At 50.5% G+C, this 19,700-nt stretch overlaps 1 protein-coding gene across 2 annotated transcripts in view; it reads left to right on the top strand.

The window, feature by feature from the left end:
* The first annotated feature begins 310 nt into the window (after positions 1 to 310).
* The window catches only part of CAMK1G (calcium/calmodulin dependent protein kinase IG), a 29,578-nt gene continuing 10,188 nt past the window's right edge, over positions 311 to 19,700 (top strand). The window contains exons 1-4 of one of the 2 annotated variants that reach the window (XM_060643933.3): positions 311 to 516; positions 10,738 to 10,855; positions 16,236 to 16,364; positions 19,052 to 19,126. In XM_060643933.3, coding sequence (XP_060499916.1) covers positions 10,767 to 10,855; positions 16,236 to 16,364; positions 19,052 to 19,126 — 293 coding nt within the window. In that variant the 5' untranslated portion in view covers positions 311 to 516; positions 10,738 to 10,766. Of the gene's footprint in view, positions 517 to 6,378; positions 6,482 to 10,737; positions 10,856 to 16,235; positions 16,365 to 19,051; positions 19,127 to 19,700 lie in introns of those variants that run through there. The other variant, XM_078440785.1, reaches the window with a different exon arrangement.

Raw genomic sequence — 19,700 nt, 5'->3', positions numbered from 1 at the left:
TATCCTCTTGGTCAGGAAGGTGTTTTTAGACAACACTCCAGCAACGGAGTGGTTAAAAACGAAACTGAGGCAGGCAGTCCTAGAAGGCTTCTCTAATGTTCTGTTATCACCCCATCCAGGCCAATGGAAACCAGTAATTTGCAGTTTTGTTTTTGCTTTTTCTTCTTGCTCCCTTGCCATTACACACATCAATGCAAACACAATTACACACACGCACACACACGCACAGAAGGCATAAAAGGGCCCTCTGCAAAAGCATTTTTCTGGATCGGACTCAATGCTGCTTGGAGGGAGGGAAAGCAAAGCAGAGGAAAGGCAGGAGAGACGCAAGCCACCATAGCTACTTTTCCTCCCCTTTAAGACTGCCTGGTTACGGTCCTGGGAAAGAAAACCCCTGCATTCCTCCCCTTTAATTCGGTTTATTGTTAAAGCGCTGGAGCAGCTAATCCTCACAGACCTGTAGGAGCTGGAGTAGGAGCACCGGGAGCGGGAGCACCATTCCTTCCGAGTCTTCAGGTAAGATGAACCTGACTCTTTTCTCGGTTTTAGGAGGTTTCCTTGCTTAAGGGGAGGCATGTGGCACCTAGAGATGTGGCAGAAGAGCCACCTTTGCAAGCAACTTGGGTATTTTCTTCATTTCTGCCCCATTTCCAGGCTTGCCTGACTCTCGTGGTATCAAGGATAAGTTGTAGCTGCCTTGGAAAATAAGTCTGAGCGGGGCCCAGGTGGAACCTCCGTGCAGAGCCATCTGCCATCACTTCGGGGTTGGCTTGAGGGGGAACCTTTTGCACTTCTGGGCAGGGAAAGGGGGACAAGATATCTGGATATGTCCCTCCTGCAATGCCTGCCTGCAGGCTGCATTCTAGGGACAATCCTCAGGGCTCTGTGGCTGGGAGGGGCTGTCTGTCTGCGGGGGTGTCAGGACCTCCATCGAGCTTGCAACCCTGCCTCCTACTCAACCTTCATCTCTTAACCTCTCTGACCCCATCTGTCAAGGAGCAATGCGTTCTGCCTACCTGTCTGGGCTGTCGTGAGCATTAAGAGAGCCAGTGGGCAGAAAAGGCAGTTTGTAAACAGCCTGTGGCTCTGCAAACCCCAGGAAAGCGGGCCAGCCTCAGTCCCTCCCCGCGGGGTCCACCGCCAGGCGCCAGCTCCACGTCCCGCCTGGGCGGCTTCAGGATGCAGGACTCATTGCTGTCAGTCACGAGACTGCTCCTTCACCTTCCCCAGGGGCGCTTCTGTCTTCCTTCCGTCTTGAAACTTCCCCAGTTGCGCCGGCAGGTGAAGACGTTAAAAGAAGGTCTGATTGCTCCACCACCCCCATCCGCGCTGTGGCCCCTTCTCTCCACGTAACTTTGACGCACAAACATTAACCCCGAAGCTCCCGGAGGCAGCGGCCAGGGCTCGCGCTGGTCTGGCGGTAGTGCATGGCTGGCCAGCGGCTTGCTCTGGAGCCAGATAAACTGATCATGAGAAACATCTCTGAGGAGGGTCAAAGAGTCGAGCGGGGTTCTCCTGGGTAAGGAGATGATCTTTCCCAGATCAGAGGCCGGAAACAACCCAGCCCCCGGCAGTTCTTTTGACCCACGCTTAACCCGGGGCCAAAGATGAGCTCCAATAGGCCATGACACAAAGTGCTTAGTAATACCTGGTATGGGAACTGCGCTTTACAGTTTATAATGTGCTTTTAAACTACTGGCTTTAGGACAAGCCCATCGAGCTGGTGGGGCAAGTAATAGTTCTCCCTTAGTATGGATGAGACTCAAGGAGGCTTGCCTGGGGTTGCAAAGCTGGATATTGGTGGTATCTGGTTAATGACGGTGGCGTTTGACCCCAGAACCTCTGACATCATCAGTGACCTCTCCATGATACCACAGATAGCTATGGTGTATGGGGTGGGGGACAGGTGTGGATGTGCGTGTGTATTAACAGCACTCCTGAGAGAGACGGGGCAAAACTTGGGGAAAGAAGCCTGAGGTCCGAGGGACAAGAGGTTTGAGCTGGAGCCAGGAGAGGCAGTAGATGGCCCGGCCTCAGTGCCTTTCTCAGATCATCCAAGTCACGTGTTCCCCGGGGAGCTCGGTCAGGGGCTGGGTGCTGGGGTTGCATGAAAGCACCTCAAGGGTGAAGCCCGGTAAGTGAAATCGGATAATCACCTCCAGGAGAGAGGCAACAGGTTTTGTGGTGGCTCTCTGATGGACGGGGGCTCCCAGGCCAGCTCTGTCACATACTATCTGATTTGGGGCATCCTGCTCAACATTTCCAGCCATCAGCACCGCAGCTACCGAACGGGCTTCATGACACCTCCCCTAAAGGTGACAGTGAGGCCGAGGGGAGGAGGGGAGGCAGGTGAGGCGCCCGCAAGGTGCGGTTGCCAGCGCTCAGCAGGCACCCTGCGAGGCCGGGGAGCACTTGGGGGCAGGGGGCTGGGACAGGAAATACTTCCCCCCCCCTCCCAGGCAGAGAGCGCCGCCCTCGATCCCTCTCCCGCGCTCACACACGCGCACGCGGCTAGAATAAGCGCCCCGCTCAGCGCGTGCGGTGCGGCCCCCCCCCACCCCGTGGCCAGCCAGCCCAGTGAATGAGCTGCAGCATGAATGAGACGGCGGCCGCGCGCGCGCGCGCTACAACCGCAGGCGCGCCCCCGCGGTCACCGGCGGGGGGGCTGGGGGCTTGGGGGCTGGGGCCCGGCGGCAAGTGCCCCGCCCCGCCCCACCCCGCCCCGCGAGCGCGGCGGTGCCAGCCGGTCAAGCCCGAGTCCCGGGAGGCAGGGCTGGTCCCGCAGAGCATCCTGCCACAGCTCGCCTCGTGCACCCCTTCCCGGGGCGGACCGTGCCTGGCGGCGCCAGGAAGGAGCCCTGCACCTGCACAGAGGACGCACCTCTTGCACGGGTCTGGCTTTAAGGGCCGCGTGTGGCAGATACACGGTCAGCACCATTCCCCCTGGAAACTCCTTAGAAAGGTGCCCCAGAGAGACCAGCATAAACCCTTCCCAGGCAGCTTCCCAGTGTGGCCTCAGAGCTCTCTTCTGCTGGTTCTGCACCAGATGAAGTAGTGGGTTTGCATTTCAAGACCGTGCTGTATGAAAAATTAGATACTTTCAAACACTTTAAAATCACCGTGAAATGAGATGTCCACACGGTGAGACGCACTTGGGAGCTGAGACCAGTTAGGGAGCAGTGGATTCACGTCTCCTCCTGCGTGTTCGCCTCTAAAGTGCTTTTGTTTTCCTCTCTTTCCCGGCCGGTGCATGGTGTTTAATTCATGTGCCTATAATGTGGACCCGCTGCATGGCATCGTCGAGGCTCCAGAATGATTCTGTTGTGCCCACTGACGCCACGGGAGTGCTGAGAATTAGAGCAGGGATCATTATTCCCGTGCAGCAGATGAGGAAACTGAGGCCCCCTGTGCTTAGAAGCACATCGGGAATCAGGAGCACCCCCTACTCTCTCCAGTGACTCCTATGTGTTGACCTCTCAGCCACTAAGTGAAGCCTTGGAGCGTGTTCTTCATTTATTTTATAAGAGGCACACGGTAAACCTTAGGCAACATGTGGATTCTGGCTTGTCACTGCAGCAGGACGGACTTGGTTACACGTAAATGTGGGTTTGAGCCTGAAATAAACTGCAGGAGGCAATTGAAAAACATCCTTCCTCTGTGATTTTGTGAACAGAAACTGGCACGCAGAGTTGGCCTGTGAGACGCAGGCCTAGTGGGAGCACTGGGGATGGAGTCCATACTCCTCAGAGGTTCTGTTCTGCCAGAAGTCTCCAGGAGGCTTGCAGGTTTGGCACTTGGGCTCTGGAAAACTGACCAGCCACTTGAGCTGCAGCCCATGAACTGGGCCTGACAGCCACCCAGGCCCAGCTATATGCCTGTGACATCATGAAGTGGTATGGCTGAGGGCAGCAGACTGCTGGAAATTTCTTATGGCTAAAACAAATGGAGAATCACAAAGTATCAGAAATAGCCAGTCACCCCATTTTCCAAAGTAAGCTTGGGCAACCCTGGAGTCCCTGGATGCTAGCAGATGTCACAAAAGGAAAGTTTCACAGTCTCGTAAGTTTGGGGCATGACAGGTTAAACAGCATTAACCGAGGGTGTGTAATAGTCCTCAGAGCCTTTCATAAGCTAATATGGGTCATGAATCTTTAAAGAAGGGGCAGCAAACCCACTTTGCACACAAAGAATCTTCTGGGACTAGTATTTTTAAAAACAAACTTCAGGAAACCTTTGTCTGTTCCAATCTCTTTTCGCTAAAGAGAAATGTGGAAGCCCAGAAGTGTACAGTGACTTCCCTGGGGCTGCACAGCTTCTCCGTACCAAATCAAAACTAGAACCAGAACTTGAGCTCTTTCTAATGACCCTCTCAATCCAAAGGATGACGCAAAGTCCAATATGGGCCAGAGCCCAGGAGATGGGGGGGGGGGGGGGGGGGGCGGTCAGGGCAAGAAAACAACCCAGCTTTAGCGTTTCAGCCCCTTATAACCACACAATTTATACATTGCCATGACTCCATGTGCCCCAGCCTGGAGGCAGAGAGCACACTCTTATTAAAGATGATCCAACTGATAACCTCCCTCCCAAGACCCACAGGCCTTTCTGAGTCATGCTCCCAAGAAATGGAAAGCCCTGTATGCAGACCATAAAGCGGTCTTAGGGTGGCCTGGTTCCACTGAGGTCAGTAAAAGAGCCACACATGCCTCACCATGCCCCAGAGTGACTTATACCTGCTTGCTCAGAAGCCCCAAGTGAGAGCATAAGCAAAGGTACAGTGACTCTTCCCCTAGGTAGAGTTGAGAGCCGTTATCTGTGGGTTGAAGGCTACAGACATGCTGCTCCAAGATCCCCTCCTTCCCTGTCCCCATCTCCTCTAGGTTGCTCCTGTCCACTTTAGGAACCCTACTGTGGCTTTGGGAAACACATGGAATTGAATTGAATTGAATTGAATTGAATTGAATTGAATTGAATTGAATGCCTGGCATCTTTGGGGATTGGTGATGGCAATGAGGAGGTCATTGAAAATAAGCCTCATCTGCCCTAGAGTTCTGTCTGGTGCTAGTGTTGTTCCTGTGACCAAATGGAGCATGGGAAGGAGAGAAGGGCAGTGATGCTCCATGAAGGAAGCATGAGAAGGGCACCTGCCTCCTGTGCTCATAGCCCGAGCATCTCTCACCAGCACCTCATAAACAGCCAGGCTGGATGCCACCACGGATCACATAGCCTGTCCCCAGAAGCACCAGAAAGGGCTGCATTCAGAGGCGGCATCCAGCCCAGGGCTACCCTTTAGGAAGAACTTTTCCCTCTGCAAGCTCCTCCCCAGCTGTGTCCCCCAACAGACCAGGAAGACCATCTGAAAAAACTACGAGTGAGCACGACCTAGGAGCCAGGCGCTGCGCTAGGCCCAGGGGAGACAAGGAGATGGGCAAGGTCCGGTCCACATGGAGTTACTTTCTAGTGAGGATACGACCTCACACAAAGAAACAGGAGTTTCAGATTGTCATAGGTCTTGCTTCAATGTCCTAAATGGAGCCTCGCGGAGAGAACTTTGGAGAGGAGGCCCTACTGCCTTTTCTTCCCCAAGTACGGGTCTTCTTGCTGAAGGTCTGTTTCTAGAGCAAGGTAAGGAATCTGTCTTCCCACCTTGCACTAAGCCATTTTAAGTCCAACTCCCTGATCAACCCACCTGGGCTCTCCTCTTCACTAAATCGCGTATCAAATGCATGCTGGACCTTGGTGTATGCCAGGCTCAGTACTAGGCATTAGGGATTCCAGTTGAGGAACACACGTCCCCTGCCCTGGAAGCACTCACAGCCTGGTGAGGGACTTTCACATGTCCGCCGTCAATCTGCAGCTGACCTCTGAACTGCTTTGGCTCCGAGCAATGAGCAGTGTGTGCATTCATTTGCCGCTCCCCTGGACTGGTCCATGTTTTTAGTTGCTTATGTACATACCTAGGCTTGGTCTTTCCACCTTGATCGGAAGAACTTTTAAAGGTAGCTTCCTATCATAGAAATGTCCGTGTTTAGTGCCCTAGGTACGCAGGAGGTACTCAATAAACGCTTGTTGATTGAAGACATGTTACCCTCACAATTCAAAGATGGCCCCATGAGTAAGGTTGTTTCCTTTGCCTGGAGTCATTTTTGCAAAATATCCCTGAGGGTCTTGCCCTGTTGAGGGAGTGGGGGGTCACGGATGCCAACCCCCACCGCGACCCCCAGCTACACGTGGGAAATCAGCTGTAACCCTGCAGTGGCTGTTCCTGAGCTTTGAAGCCCAGTGAAAGTCTTGGCCCAAAAGAGAGAGGTGCAAGTGCTTTGGGAACAAATAACAGCAATATTGGGGCTTCAACCTTCTCAGTATGTGTTTTCTTTTCCTCTGAAAGAACCTAGATTACAGGAGTCAGGGGAGAAGGGGGAGGACTTCAACGGAAAGAAGCAGGACGCGGAAACAATGTGGGCTGCCCCTCTAGGAGCCCAAGGTTAGACCTTCACCGCGCGGGGCACGGGGCCTGGGGACTTCTCTGAGGTCCGGGAGGGGCGGGAACGACCGGGGGTTTCAGATGCCGGCCCCCGAGTTTTCCACGTTGCTCTGAAGATGGAACTAAATTGTTGGGATTGAGTGTATGGGAGGAGGGGTGGGCGGGAAAGATGTTTTCTCATAGCCTGGCTTAGCTAAGAATACTATGTTTTTAAGCTATTTAAGAGAGATGGGAGAGAGGGAACAGGGAGTACAGATCTGCTAGTGAGGTGGTTGGGGGAGCCTCCCTGAGGGCGGGCCGTCATTCCACGGGGCTCCAGCAGGGGGAGTCATGAACGCCCAGCTGATGGTCCCCGAGCTGCAAAGAAGATTCTTGATTGGCTCCTTACCTGGAAAAGCAGCACCCCGCCCCCAGCCCTGCGGGTCTGTGGAGGGGAGAGAGACAGAGAGGGAGACAAACAGACTGACCCTCTTGATATGGCTCCTTTTAACGTCCACCCCTTTGCCCTCACCCCTTACATTCTTCAAGACTTCCCAGCTGCAGTGTATACAATAAGAAGCACTTGGTCCGAGCCCAGATGCCAACCAGTCTGATAAGTGGAAGCTGCCAGATTTGGGGCTAAGAATCTGCAGAATGGTATCTGGCTAAAGATAGCCCTCTATTCTAATATTTCATCTTCCCTAAAGCAGTCTGCCAGTCAGGGTTCATTTATCTCTCTGCTTTGCCGACCGTGCCCTCCAAATCAAGGGTCAGGCCACCACTGCAGGGCTGGTGAGGCCCCCCACCCCCCAGCTAGTGCCTGGAGCCCTGAACTGCTGTGGTCCCTCAGGGCTGCCCCCCTCCCAAGAGGAGCAAGTCCACAAATGGTCCTGAAGATACAAGCACAAACCACCAGATCCACACTGGAATTTCCAAATGCTAAGGATTTCATAACACTTCTCACACGCATTCTCATAATAACAGCCACCAACTAGTATGCAGCCAGGTTGCAAATTTACACACAATACTGAAATGTGCGAAGAAAATGTAGCATCTTTATTTCCCGTAAAATCCTTCTCATGAACCCCCACTCTCACCAGGCAGCAAAAACGGGAAATGGGGAACTTTAAATTTGAATGTGTTCATTATAGCATCTCAGGTTCAACGGAGTCTCATTTAGCTAACTCAGTTTCTTCCAGGAAAACACACAGCCTTGAGCAGCCTTGAGATGGCCTCGCCGCCTCTTACTCTGGTTCAAGGGGGCATTTTGTGTTATAAGGTGCTTACTTGATCTTGCTTGTAGATAGGAGAAAGGGGCCTCAGACTCATCAGGGACCTCAGATCCTAGTTCTCTGGGATCTCACCAGAAGATGACTGTTGACCTCTTTAGTGTGACTGGTCCCATCTGGCCCACCGGGCACCGTGCTGACACCCTCTACTAAAGGCCCAGCTCCCAGCCATTTGCTTCCACCTGAGAAGCCCTGGTTAAGCCTGTCTCTTCTTCTGGACCCCAGGTGACAGGCCCTCTAGCAGCTCTGTGTCCCTTCTCCAGGGCCAGGGGCAGAAGTGAGATGACATGTCTGTTTAAGGACTGGTTCTAGAAGGTAGGGGATGAGTGGGGAAGAAGCCCTGATTGTAGCATTTGCCTGTGTCCAGGTGTAAGCACTCCCACTGTGGCTAATTTCAAGCTAACAACATGACATCACCAAACACAGGGCTAGGGAGACACCCTTTGTCGTCCGTCATGATCTGGAACAAGCTGGCCCCAGCCCCCCACATGCCCGGGGAGACTTCTGGAGTCCCAGCGGGTCATGCCACCCTGTCTCACTCACCTTCTCCCTCTAGGCCTGCCCCGTGATTACTTCCCGCCCTGTTAAAGGTGGTTGCAGTGGAAACTCCTCCTACACTTATAGCTTCCCACCAGCAGGGGCCTGGGAAGCCCACCCATCTGTGTCACCTATCTCTCCCAGGCCCGGATGGGGTTCAACTCCAGGAAGGTGAACGCAGAGATGTGTGCTTCGGGCAACTACACCCATCTCCCCCCCTCTCCTTCCCTGGATCCACTTGAGACAAAACTGTCGGTCATTTCCACACCTCTTCCTCTCTAGCAGGGCCTTCTCTTTTGCCACATTCTTCGTATCCTCAGGGGCTTAAGTCTCACACTTGTGTCTGAATGGCAGAAGTGGTTCCTCTCTATACTATAGAACCTATTTTAGGACACAAGTCCTCCTCCAGATGGGGATTACCAGGAATGAAGAGACATCGATTTAGCATCCCCCAAATACTATCTCTATTCCAACTGTTTAGTATATGTGAGACAATGTGCTAAGTCTCTGTGTACACAATTCCATTTAACCTTCACCATAACCGTGATGGGCTTTGTCCCATTTTACAGATGAGTTAATAAACTCAAAGAGGTTAGTAGCTTGCCTAAGGCCATTTAAGTAGTAACTGGCAGCAGTAGAATCCGAACTCAGGTTGACCTCCAAACCTCTGTTCTTTACCTCATGTCCATGTAGGAAGGCACCAACTTTCCCTTTGTCCTGAGGCTAATAGAAGACCCCATAGAGTCTACAGGCATTTGTTTCAATGGGGAAGGAGGGGTATTGCCTAAGAGATGCGACCATTAGACATATTTTCCTACTTCTTAGGCCCAAGGAGTATGGGGGAAAGAGTGTTGGCAGAAATGGGGTTCACCCACCGCTCCAGACACGAATATCTGTCTGTAATAGACCAACTAGGGCAGAGCGCCCAAAGGCACGGAGATCCCCCCCAACCCAGCCACCCCAAGAACACGCTTCTCTCTAGTATTCACTGCCTCACTAGGGGCACCGTCACCCCGATACCCCTACCAGAAACATGGCAGCCAGCCTAGACTCTCCCTGCTCTGTAGTCACATCACCTGGTATCGCACATAATCGGAAACCCAGAATGTATCCCAAGTCCACCCCTTCTCTCTCCCTCATTTCCACTGTGATCCAAGCCACCGTCATTTCTGTCCTGGACTTCTGTCCCCCACCATTTTCCATATATTGACTCTTACTCCCTCCACCCCATTCTCGACAGAGCAGCCAGAGTGAGCTCTAAAGTCAACGTGCAACTTAACTCCCTGCTAAAAATCCTCCAATGTCTTGTGGTCTCCCTTAGAAGAAAAGCCCAGCATCTTTAGCAGGACCTATAAGGCTTTACACATGGTCTGTCCCCTGCCTGCCTCCCCTTGCCCACTCATCGCCCCCGTGTCATGCAGAGATCCCCCTGCTCCAGACACCCTGTCCCTTCCATCCCTTCAGGTGGTTCCTGCCTGGCCCCCATCTGGGGCTCCTGTGTTTGATATCTTCTGCCGAAATGCTCCTTCGTACACACCCTGTGCTTGGCAGGCTCCCTCACAAACTTCTGATCTCAGCTTAAATATGACCTGCTACGTAGGCCTTCCCCTGACTTTATCTAAAGATGACTGTCCCTGTTTGTCCCTCTTGCAAGCCTAGGTTTTATTCTTTCCTGGCTCTCCCGCACTTTGTCACCGCGTACGTGGTACCCTCCCTGCTCATCGTATGCCTCCTCTAGCCTGCGAGTCCCCAGAGGACAGAGCCACCATCTGTATGGAGCCAGCACCTGGCACATCATAGGTGCTGCCTCAGGTGAATGAAGGTGGTAACTCTGGAACCCCGATACAAGGTTAGGACAAGATTTAGTTCAGATTTTAATGAATAACGACTTTCCCAGCACAGTACCAATGTTGTGGGCGTTTGGGAGGAAACAGTGTTCCTTCATCCAACATTCATTGAGCCCAGAACAGGTAGGAGAGAGGTGGGGGTCAGAATGACTTGGAGACGTGGCCTACCTGATACAACGTGTGACAACAGAAGGGAAGTCGGGCTGACCCTGTGGTTTGAATAAACACCTTGGCCATCACCAGGAAACGCAGGAAACCCCTCCGCACAGCTCAGATTCCCCCCAGGGTGGATATTCATGTGTGAATCCATACGTGTGTGTGTTACTGCCCTTAAACACATATGTACAAAGTGGACTTTGCACTCCGAGACCCTCCACTCCTTGGGCGGTAGGAAGTACAATGGGCATGCAGTAGACGTGCAACGTATTTTTTAGAGCCATTTTAAAAAGCAAGCGGAGAGAATGGTCTTGTTTTTGCCAATTATCCAGGGTTTGCTCCTTATCCTTCTTTCTAGCTATTATGTGACAGAGGTGTTTTCGATTCTTTTTGCAACTTCTGTCTAAGAAATTTTAGCTGATCAGACTCTTCCTCCCCTTCCTCAAAGCATCCCCGAAAGCTTCAACTCTGGAGGCGATGGGTCGAAAGGAAGAAGACTCCAGCTCCTGGAAGAAACAGACCACCAACATCCGGAAAACCTTCATCTTCATGGAAGTGCTGGGATCGTGAGTGCGGGAGCTGAGAGCTGGCGGGTGGCAGGGCTGCGCGCTGGGGGGACCCGGAAAGAGTTGTTCTGGGCCAGCTGCAGCTGATAAGCTGGGACTGAGGCCCCTGGGAAATCAGCCCAGCAGCTCGCAGGGAGGAGGTGGGGTAGGGGAAGTCACCGTGGGGTAGAACGGAGGACGGTTTCATACACTGGGACCCGCAGGGAATCCCAGCCCTTTCCCTGGGCTCCTCGTCCTGGCCCACCCCCAGGGATCCCTGCCCTACTTCTAGATCCGGGACAACTTGGCAGGAAAGCGGGATTCTGGAGCACTTGTGGAGATTCAGTGACCCTAGAACTTTCCTGGGCCTCCTCATCCAGCTTCTTCATTTCCCCCTGGCAGTGAACAGGTCACCCAGCCCCGCTGTGTACTGTAGACAGAGGAGAAGGGGCTTCTGGGCCCCAGAGAGTGGATGGGTACACATACTGGAGTCAGCTCCCCATCGACTCTGCACTGTAGCTTAAGTGCTGTGTTGGAAAAATAAAGTCATGCCGTAGCCCAAACTCCTACCCGCCTCTGGAGTGTCTGTGCCTGCCCTTTGACAACGATTACACGGCTGGAGGAACAGAGACAGCCTGTCTGGAGCTGACACTCTGCTCAGTCCTGCCTCTCCCCCACCCCCACCCCCCCCCACCCCCCCGGGGAGGGTGCAGGCTGTGACGCAGGCTGCCAGGGGCTCCGGGCCGGGCCACCAGCTCCGTAGCCCCAGGACCCTAGCTGGCCTGCTAATTGGTCTGGGCTAATTGGGCCCCAGGAAGTGAGGGGCAGTTAGTAGGCTGTCCATTCAAGCAAGCTTTCCCTTTAGCCAACTCGGGCTGAGTTTAGTTCCGTCGGCCTTGGCTGGGAGGCTTGACCTCGGGCAATGACAGCTGCCCACACTCTCACTGTAGACGGAGAGGAGCCAGGCCTGGCCTGGACAGGAGGTCCCTGAGCTCTCCCTGCCCAGGCCAGCGTGGGGCTCTGCGCACGCAGGAGGATCTCGGGGGTGGCGCTGGTCATCAGAGCCTTGGCCTTCCATCAAGGACCTTTGCCAAGACGGGGGTGGCTAGAGAGTGGATTTTTGGCAGGAGAGAGGGACGAGACTCATGCATGAATCAGAAATGATTTGCCAAGCATCCTGAAAATCAAGAGAAGGAGGGAGAAGGATGCCCAGGTTGGCAAGGGCTTATTCACTGTTTGCTCAGACTTGTGCTGTGGGTCTGTTAGAAGACGGAACTCAGTGAAGTCTAGGGGGACAGTAGAGTCACCAGGGGAGCCTACCCCTCTAACTTTTTCTTGACTATTTTTTTAAGTTGATTTATTTATTTCGAGAGAGAGAGTAGGTGCTAGAGAGGGGGGGAGGGGTAGAGGGAAAGGGAGGGAGAGAATCCCAAGCAGGCTCCACACTCAGCACAGTGCTCGATATCACCATAGTGAGATCATGCCCTGAGCCCAAATGAAGAGTCTGTTGCTCAACTGAGCCACCCAGGTGTCCCCTTTCCCTCTAACTTTTAGCTGTGAAAATAACTAAATTTTTTGAAAAGTGAAATAATAATACAGTGAACAACAAATATATACACCACCTCAATATACACCACAATTCAACAGCTGTTAACACTTCACTATATTTGTTTTACAAACTTTCATCTCTTTCTCTCTCTCTCTCTCTCTCTCTCTCTCTCTCTTTCACACACACACACACACACACACACACACACACACACACATGCACTGATTTCCCTGGACAATTTGTCAGCAGTTGCACACTTCATGACATGTTACCTTTGAATCCTTCTGTCTGCATCCCTAAAAATAAAGGCATTTTCATCTGTATCCACAATAGCATTGTGACACTCAAGAAAATCAGTAATAACTTCCCACTATCATTTTAGCATAGGTAAGTTTTGAAAACTACAGACTCCTGGTCCCAGACCTACCGCACTGGGGTTTGCGGAGATAGGACTGAGTAGTCAGTAATCTGTATTTTAAGTGCTTCTGATGGCTGTAATATATCCAGCCCTGCACTGATCTGGGGAACTTGGGGACCAGAGAGGGGGCAAGTCACAGCTGTTGCCGCAGTTGGGGCTGAACAAAAGCTAAAGAGAAGGCACCCCTGAAGTGCCCAGGAGGGGGACAGGCAGCCCCAAGCTGCAGACCCCATGCAGTTACCAAGGTGAGATGCTGAGGGGAAAGGAGGAGTGGGTGGGGCAGACTCCTCTGAGCAGGATGTACTGGAATCTTGACGAATGCCTCTTGTCTCTAGCCCTCAGCTCTTCTGGAACAACCCACCAGTAGAGAAGGCTTTTGCTAAATCTGCCCAGAGATCACCCACAATTCCAGGGCCCTAGGGTAGCCTTATGGACGATGGGCAAAGCTAGTCCATAGCAGGGGAAATGTCACCAGGCCCCGGTCCTCCTCCTTTCACTGCCCAAGAAGAGACATCTCCTTGGTCCTCCCCCACTTCCCCCATCATTGAGTCTTCCAGCAAGCAGAGAGAGCTGTTCAGAGCAGGAAACACAGACCAAGTTCTACTGCAGCAAAGTAATCCTGGCTCTGAAGCCTCTGCCCGTCTTGCCTTCTGACCCCAGCAACCTGAGCTGCTCAGAACTAGCTCTCTGCTCCCCACTCTGACAGATAGCACAATTAAGTCTTGTAATCCCTCTTCACTGCCCAGCCATACTTACCACACACACACACACACGCGCGCGCGCACGCACACACACACGCACACACACACACCGCACGCACACACACACACACACACACACACACACACAGTGTACAAAGCAGCCTGAGGCAGAAGAGCAGTAACACCATCTCAAATTGCCACCATACTGCACAACCCTAGGATGCGCCATTTACATACACTGCAATGTAAATGCCCACCCCCCCCACCCCCCCGCAAGGAAGGCTGGAATTTGACCTCATTCCACAAGAGAACCCAGAGTGGATATCGGCTTTGAAGTCAGCTGTACCACCCACGTACAGGCGAAAGGGAGAACTCTGAAATTGGGTCCCGGAAGGTCATAGCTGGAAGGAATCTTGAAGGCCACAGCTGGAAGGAATCTTGAAGGCCACGTGGTTCAACTCTCTCATTTTATAACAGGGAAAGTGGGATCTAAAGAGGAGTAGAACACACAGCTAATCCCAGTCCAAACCTCTCCCTCCTCCCTCCTTCCACCCATCCAGCCATCACACGTTTATTGAGCATTTTCCGTATGCAACCGGGTGGAGGACTTGGCACTCGTGCCCACTCGTGTGCCCGTATTCCCTGCGTCGTACTTCGCAGATGGTGCTGGACCCTGGCAGCCCCATCCTACCTGCTGTCCTGCGCCTCCATGCTGTTTCTTCTACCTCTTTTTCACCCCCCTCCTGAGACATCACTTCCACCTTTTCGCTGGGCTAACTCTCATTCATCCCTGAAAACTGAGTTCAGGGTGTTAAGTCAGAGGGCCACGGATGACGGGCTCCTTAGCTACTCCAAGCGATCGCTGCGTGCACGTTAGAAAAAGGTGCCCTTGTTTTCTAGCCTGCTAGCTGCTGGGGGGGAAAGTGTTGTAATAATTATTGGACGAAAATGTACAGCGGTTCCAAGGTGACTGGCATGTGTTGGAGTTGTGTGCCATGCATCCTGCCCAGCCAGAGCAGAGGCCCTGTCTTAAATGTTCGCTGTCGGTGGTCTCATGATAACCCCTGCTCGTTTGTATGTGTCCATCTCTCACACTAGACTCTCAAGACCGATACTAATCCAAGCACCTAACTAACACGCGGATTATCTGTTCTGTCAGATAATCAGGCATTCATTGAATGTCTAATAACATCTTTCAAATCCAATGTTAATTGCTCATTTGTCTGCGTTCTTCACTAGTCTGCAGGCTTCCTAAGAACAGAAACACTTACCTTTTTTATCTCCAGTGTATGACTCAGTAGGTGCTCAATAAATCTTGATTGAAGGGATGAGTGAATGAACGAATGAATGAATGGAGCAAGCTCTGAAGGCTCTGATTAATTCATTCCAAGTGCAGCTGGGGGAAACAGGAAACTCAGACCCAGGAAACACTAAGTAGTTTCTTTCTTTTTTTAAATGCTATTTATTTTGAGAGGGAGGGAAAAAGCATGAGAGAGTGTGAGTGGGGAAAAGCGGACGGAGAATCCCAGGCAGGCTCTACGTTGTCAGTGCGGAGCCCTATACGGGGCTCAAACTCACGAAGCTCGAACTTGCGAATTGAACCGTGAGATCACGACCCGAGTCGGACACTTAACACACTGAGCCAGCCAAGCGCCCCACACCAAGTATTTCCTAATGCAGATCCTCAAAGCCATTACACGAGCTTGACTGCTATTGGGCCCCGAGTCTAAAATCCCCAGATGGCAGGGGACGCGATGGCTCAGCTGTTTCCTCACTTAAACCCTATTGCTTCTTGTTACTACCAGGTGTTCTCCCTAATGGTATTCAACTAATAATAGTAATAACAATAATAGTGTCTGACACATGTAATTTAACAGATGTCAGGAATGCTTGTAAGCACTTTACGTATGTTAATTCATTTCATCTTCTAAACAACTCTGAATCAGATACTATTGACACTCCCACTTTTCAGGTAAAGAAACTGGGTAGTTAAGTAACTTGTCACCCAAAAAGCTGAGGTTCTCACCTGGGCACTTGGGCTCCAACATCCATGGCTAGCTAACTGCTATTCAATAGCCTGGTCTCCAGAGAACCCCCTTCAAAACGAGAAAGCTATAATTTGGAATCCTACCCTGTGTTTCCATTGGGTTCTAACCTCTCCTTCTTCAGAAAACCTTTCCAGAGCTGCTGGGTTCTGTCTTTCATTCTCATAGATCCTACTGAATGAGAGGGTTCTCAGCCCCCTTAGCCTTTGGTAATTGGCTCAAGATAATTATCACCATCTAAAACTGAGAGGGGAGTTTTGTTCCATCACTGCCTGAGCCCTGTTCCCAGTGCTACCTCAGCTGCCATTCCAGTGTGCCATGCTTCAACATGCTGGAAGAAGGCAAGTAAATTGACTCTGCGGTGGCCGCTCTTTACTGGGTTGGCCAAATGGAGAAATCTCTCCATAACCAAAGCGGAGTCCCTGGGTGTCCCTTCCAAATCACAGAATCGGGAAATAGCATCCATCTAGTGCCTGAGTCTGTAGTAGAATCTTTTCTTTCCCAAGAGAAAGGACACAGGGCTCGATGTAAGATAGGCTCTACCCTCAGTACAGCTCCTCAGGTACCCACAGTGACAATGGAAACCAATTACCAACCACACCTTCCTTCATCTACCCTTTGGTTTTGCCTCTAACAATGTTCTCTAGCCAGCCAGGACTAATTTTAACTCTTGGTGTCTTCTACTTAGAGGAGCTTTTTCAGAAGTTTTCCTGGTGAAGCAAAGGATGACTGGGAAGCTCTTTGCCCTGAAGTGCATCAAGAAGTCACCTGCCTTCCGGGACAGCAGCCTGGAGAATGAGATTGCCGTGTTGAAAAAGTGAGTGGGTCTTAGGGTTGGTTGGGTACAACTGTGAGATCATAACATTTCCTTCACAAATTACCTTTGAGTAGGACCGAAGATGGATTTCCACACCCAAAGGCATTACTTACTCCCTTTGATTGCATTAATGTGTCCATTTGATCAATCGGCCAAGTTAAGCCAGGCAGGTGCTTCTGCTGATTGGGGGGTGGTTGTGGGGGGCAGCAAATTGACTAGCAAACCAACTGATAGCAGACCTGGTTTGTGCACATAGACCAGAGAATAATTAGCTCAATGGAACAAAAATCAACTAGGGCCAATAGCAGGAAGAATCAGTAATTAAGGAAGCAGAAGATTTAGAAATTGGTTTGAGTTTATTCCAAAGCAAATATAGGCTCAGCACCCCAACCATCATGGTAGAGGCCACACTAACAAACCATCTAACTGTTTACAGCAGGACCCAAACACAAAAAAGCCTTGTGGAATCCCCATGGTATGCCAAAAGTGTATTAGGCATTAGGAACACAAGAATAAGGCCTACAAAATTCCTTATCCTCAGAAGCTCACATTTTCTGGGCAGAGACAGGTGCCCATAACAAACTCTAATCCCATTAGACATGAGCCAATAGTAGCAGAAGGCAAGGCTTGAAAAATAGAGATTCATTTTGCCTACATGTGCATTTTTATGAGTATGGGGTATTAGGTACATTTTTAAGGAAGAGGCACCTTGATAGGTGAGTAGAATTTAATGGAGACAGGAGAGGCAATGCAGAAAGGGAATTCAGGCTGAGAGTAACAGAAACTCAACTGTGTAAGCGCAACGGACGTTAGGAAAGAGTCGGTATTAGAAGCCCCTGAGCTTAGAGTAAGGATCATCAAGGGACAGGAGATGAAATCAAATGAGATCTGATTATAAAGGGTCTTGGATACCATGGTAAAGAATGTTGACTTTTTTCTGTGGGCAAAGAAAAGTCATCAAAGAATTTTTAGTAAGGAATCACATGATCAGACTTATATTTTAGAGCCATGCCTCTTAAGCATGGTGGAAGATGGATTTAAGACTTTCTCAATAATCTAGACAATGGATGAGGATACAAGCAAAGGTAATAGCAGGATCATGTGGCAGCAAGAAGACTGGATTCAAGAGAGAGAGTGATTGGGCTTGGGATCGACTGCTTCGAGTATAAAAGAGAAAAGTACTAAAAATGATGCTGAGATTGAGCGATTTGGTGGATAGTAATGTCATTGCTTGGATAGAGAACAAAAGGGATGTGTAGGCTTGAAGGAAATAGAAAGAAATTTGTTGGAACCTACTGAATATGTGTATCCCCCAATCTCTACATGGAGGATGCTGGAGATACCAGTTTGGACTCCAGAGAGATTAGAACAGAGATGGACTGTGGACTCATTGAGAGCGAGGACTATGGTGGTCTTTCTTACCGTTGTATTGTATCATCAGTCCCTGACAGCATAGATGCTTGGTAAAGATTTGTTCAGTAAATGATATATTAATGTTAGTATTGTCAACTTGTAAGTGTAATTGAATCCATCAGGTACCCACTGCAGTTGGTCTATAATTTTAGAAATTAAACTTAAAGATGATAGATACTGTTTATTATGTGTTTACTATTCCCCAGGCACTATACTAAGCATTTTGCATGCATTGTCTCTTTTAATCCTGATATAACCCTATGAGAGAGATGTACTTTACAAACCAAAAAAGTGGGGCTTAGGAGATTTAAGAAAACCAGCCAGTCATCCATTTCATAAGTATCTCATCCAGCTCTGAACTCAAACCCAACTGACTCAGAGTCCAAATTCTTAACCCCTATGCTACCCAGCCATGAACCAAACTTCCTAGAAAGGTTCTTCCTATGCACAGAATTGCTGCCCGGGAAGCCAAGCCCCACGGCAAGTATGATTATTCTGCTTGCCTTGGCCCTTGAGTAATCCCATTCAGAGAGAACCTAGAGCAAATTTTCCTGAACACAGCATTACTGACATTTTAGACCAGATAATTCTTTATTGGGGTGGTGGGGTGGTGGACTCTGCATTATGGGATATTTACCGGCATTCCTGTCTCTGTCCGTTAGATGCCAGTAGCTCTTACCCCCTCCCCAGGCACAATAACAAAAAATGTCTCTAGTTATTGTCAAATATTCCCCCAGGGACAAAAGAGCCGCTGATTGAGAATTACTATCAGCAACAAAGACATTCCACAGAACTGACCCCAGAAAATAGCATCTTCCCGGCTTCTCAAAATATTCCGGAATAAGAATTTTGCAACACCACTTCCGTGGTTACCCATGAGGAGGCTTAACTAACCCGATTCTCTTCTGCTGCAGTCCACTTTCTTCAAGGATGTTTCTGGATACCCATTTTGTAAAATAATCTAGTTTTGGGTGTTCCCTGGGCCTTCTTCAGGTATTTTAACTTGCTCTTTTGGCAAAGTTTAAAGAGATTTCTGGAGTAGCCACAAAATATTGGTTCCCTGAAGGCAGAATGATCAATTATCCATTCAAAAATACAGACTGAACACCACTCTGGGATCTTCAAGATTTCTTTGTGACCACCTATTTATTAGGAAGGTTTCACAAGGATCCACTCTTCCTAAATATTGTCATCAAAGTCTCTAACAGAAATAAAAAAGTCCATTCTTTGTCTGGACACCTAAACCACGTACCATGACCCTTCCTTTTCCCCAGGATCAAGCATGAAAACATCGTGACCCTGGAGGACATCTATGAGAGCACCACTCACTACTACCTGGTCATGCAGCTGTAAGTGAAAGGTGACCCACTTCCTCTACAGACGTCTCTGGGGGCCTGGGAGGCCTAGAGGAAGCTGCTCGGTGGTGAGGGGAGTACGGTGATTTAAAAGATGAGATCAAGAATTAGTTCAAGAGGCTCTCAAATGCTAAGATTTCTCTCAGGTTAAGTATGCCTCTGGTCATGAACATGTTCTATGTGGACCGAAGGGTAGAACAAGGACTGATTATTGAGATGGTCTGTACCACGACAGCCTTACCGATCGTTAAAATATTTTTTTAACGTTTCTTTATTTTTGAGAGAGAGAGAGAGACAGAGCGCAAACAGGGGAGAGGCAGAGAGAGAGACAGACACAGAATCCGAAGCAGGCTCCAGGCTCCCAGCTGTCAGCACAGAGCCCAACATGGGTCTTTAGCCCATGAACTGCAAGATCATGACCTGAGCTGAAGTCAGATGCTCAACTGATTGAGCCATCCAGGTGCCCCTAAAGTATTTGCTACAAGTCAGCTAAGTGACTCCGGCAGCAGCTGTGACTCCAACCCATCCATCCCCCCCTGTGCCCCAGCCACTCCCCTCAGACTTTCTG

Source organism: Panthera onca, chromosome F1 (assembly GCF_046562875.1).
Source record: "Panthera onca isolate mPanOnc1 chromosome F1, mPanOnc1 haplotype 2, whole genome shotgun sequence".
Taxonomy (NCBI): domain Eukaryota; kingdom Metazoa; phylum Chordata; class Mammalia; order Carnivora; family Felidae; genus Panthera; species Panthera onca.
Note: the sequence above shows the minus strand (reverse complement) of the source record. Positions and strands in the feature narration are given on the sequence as shown.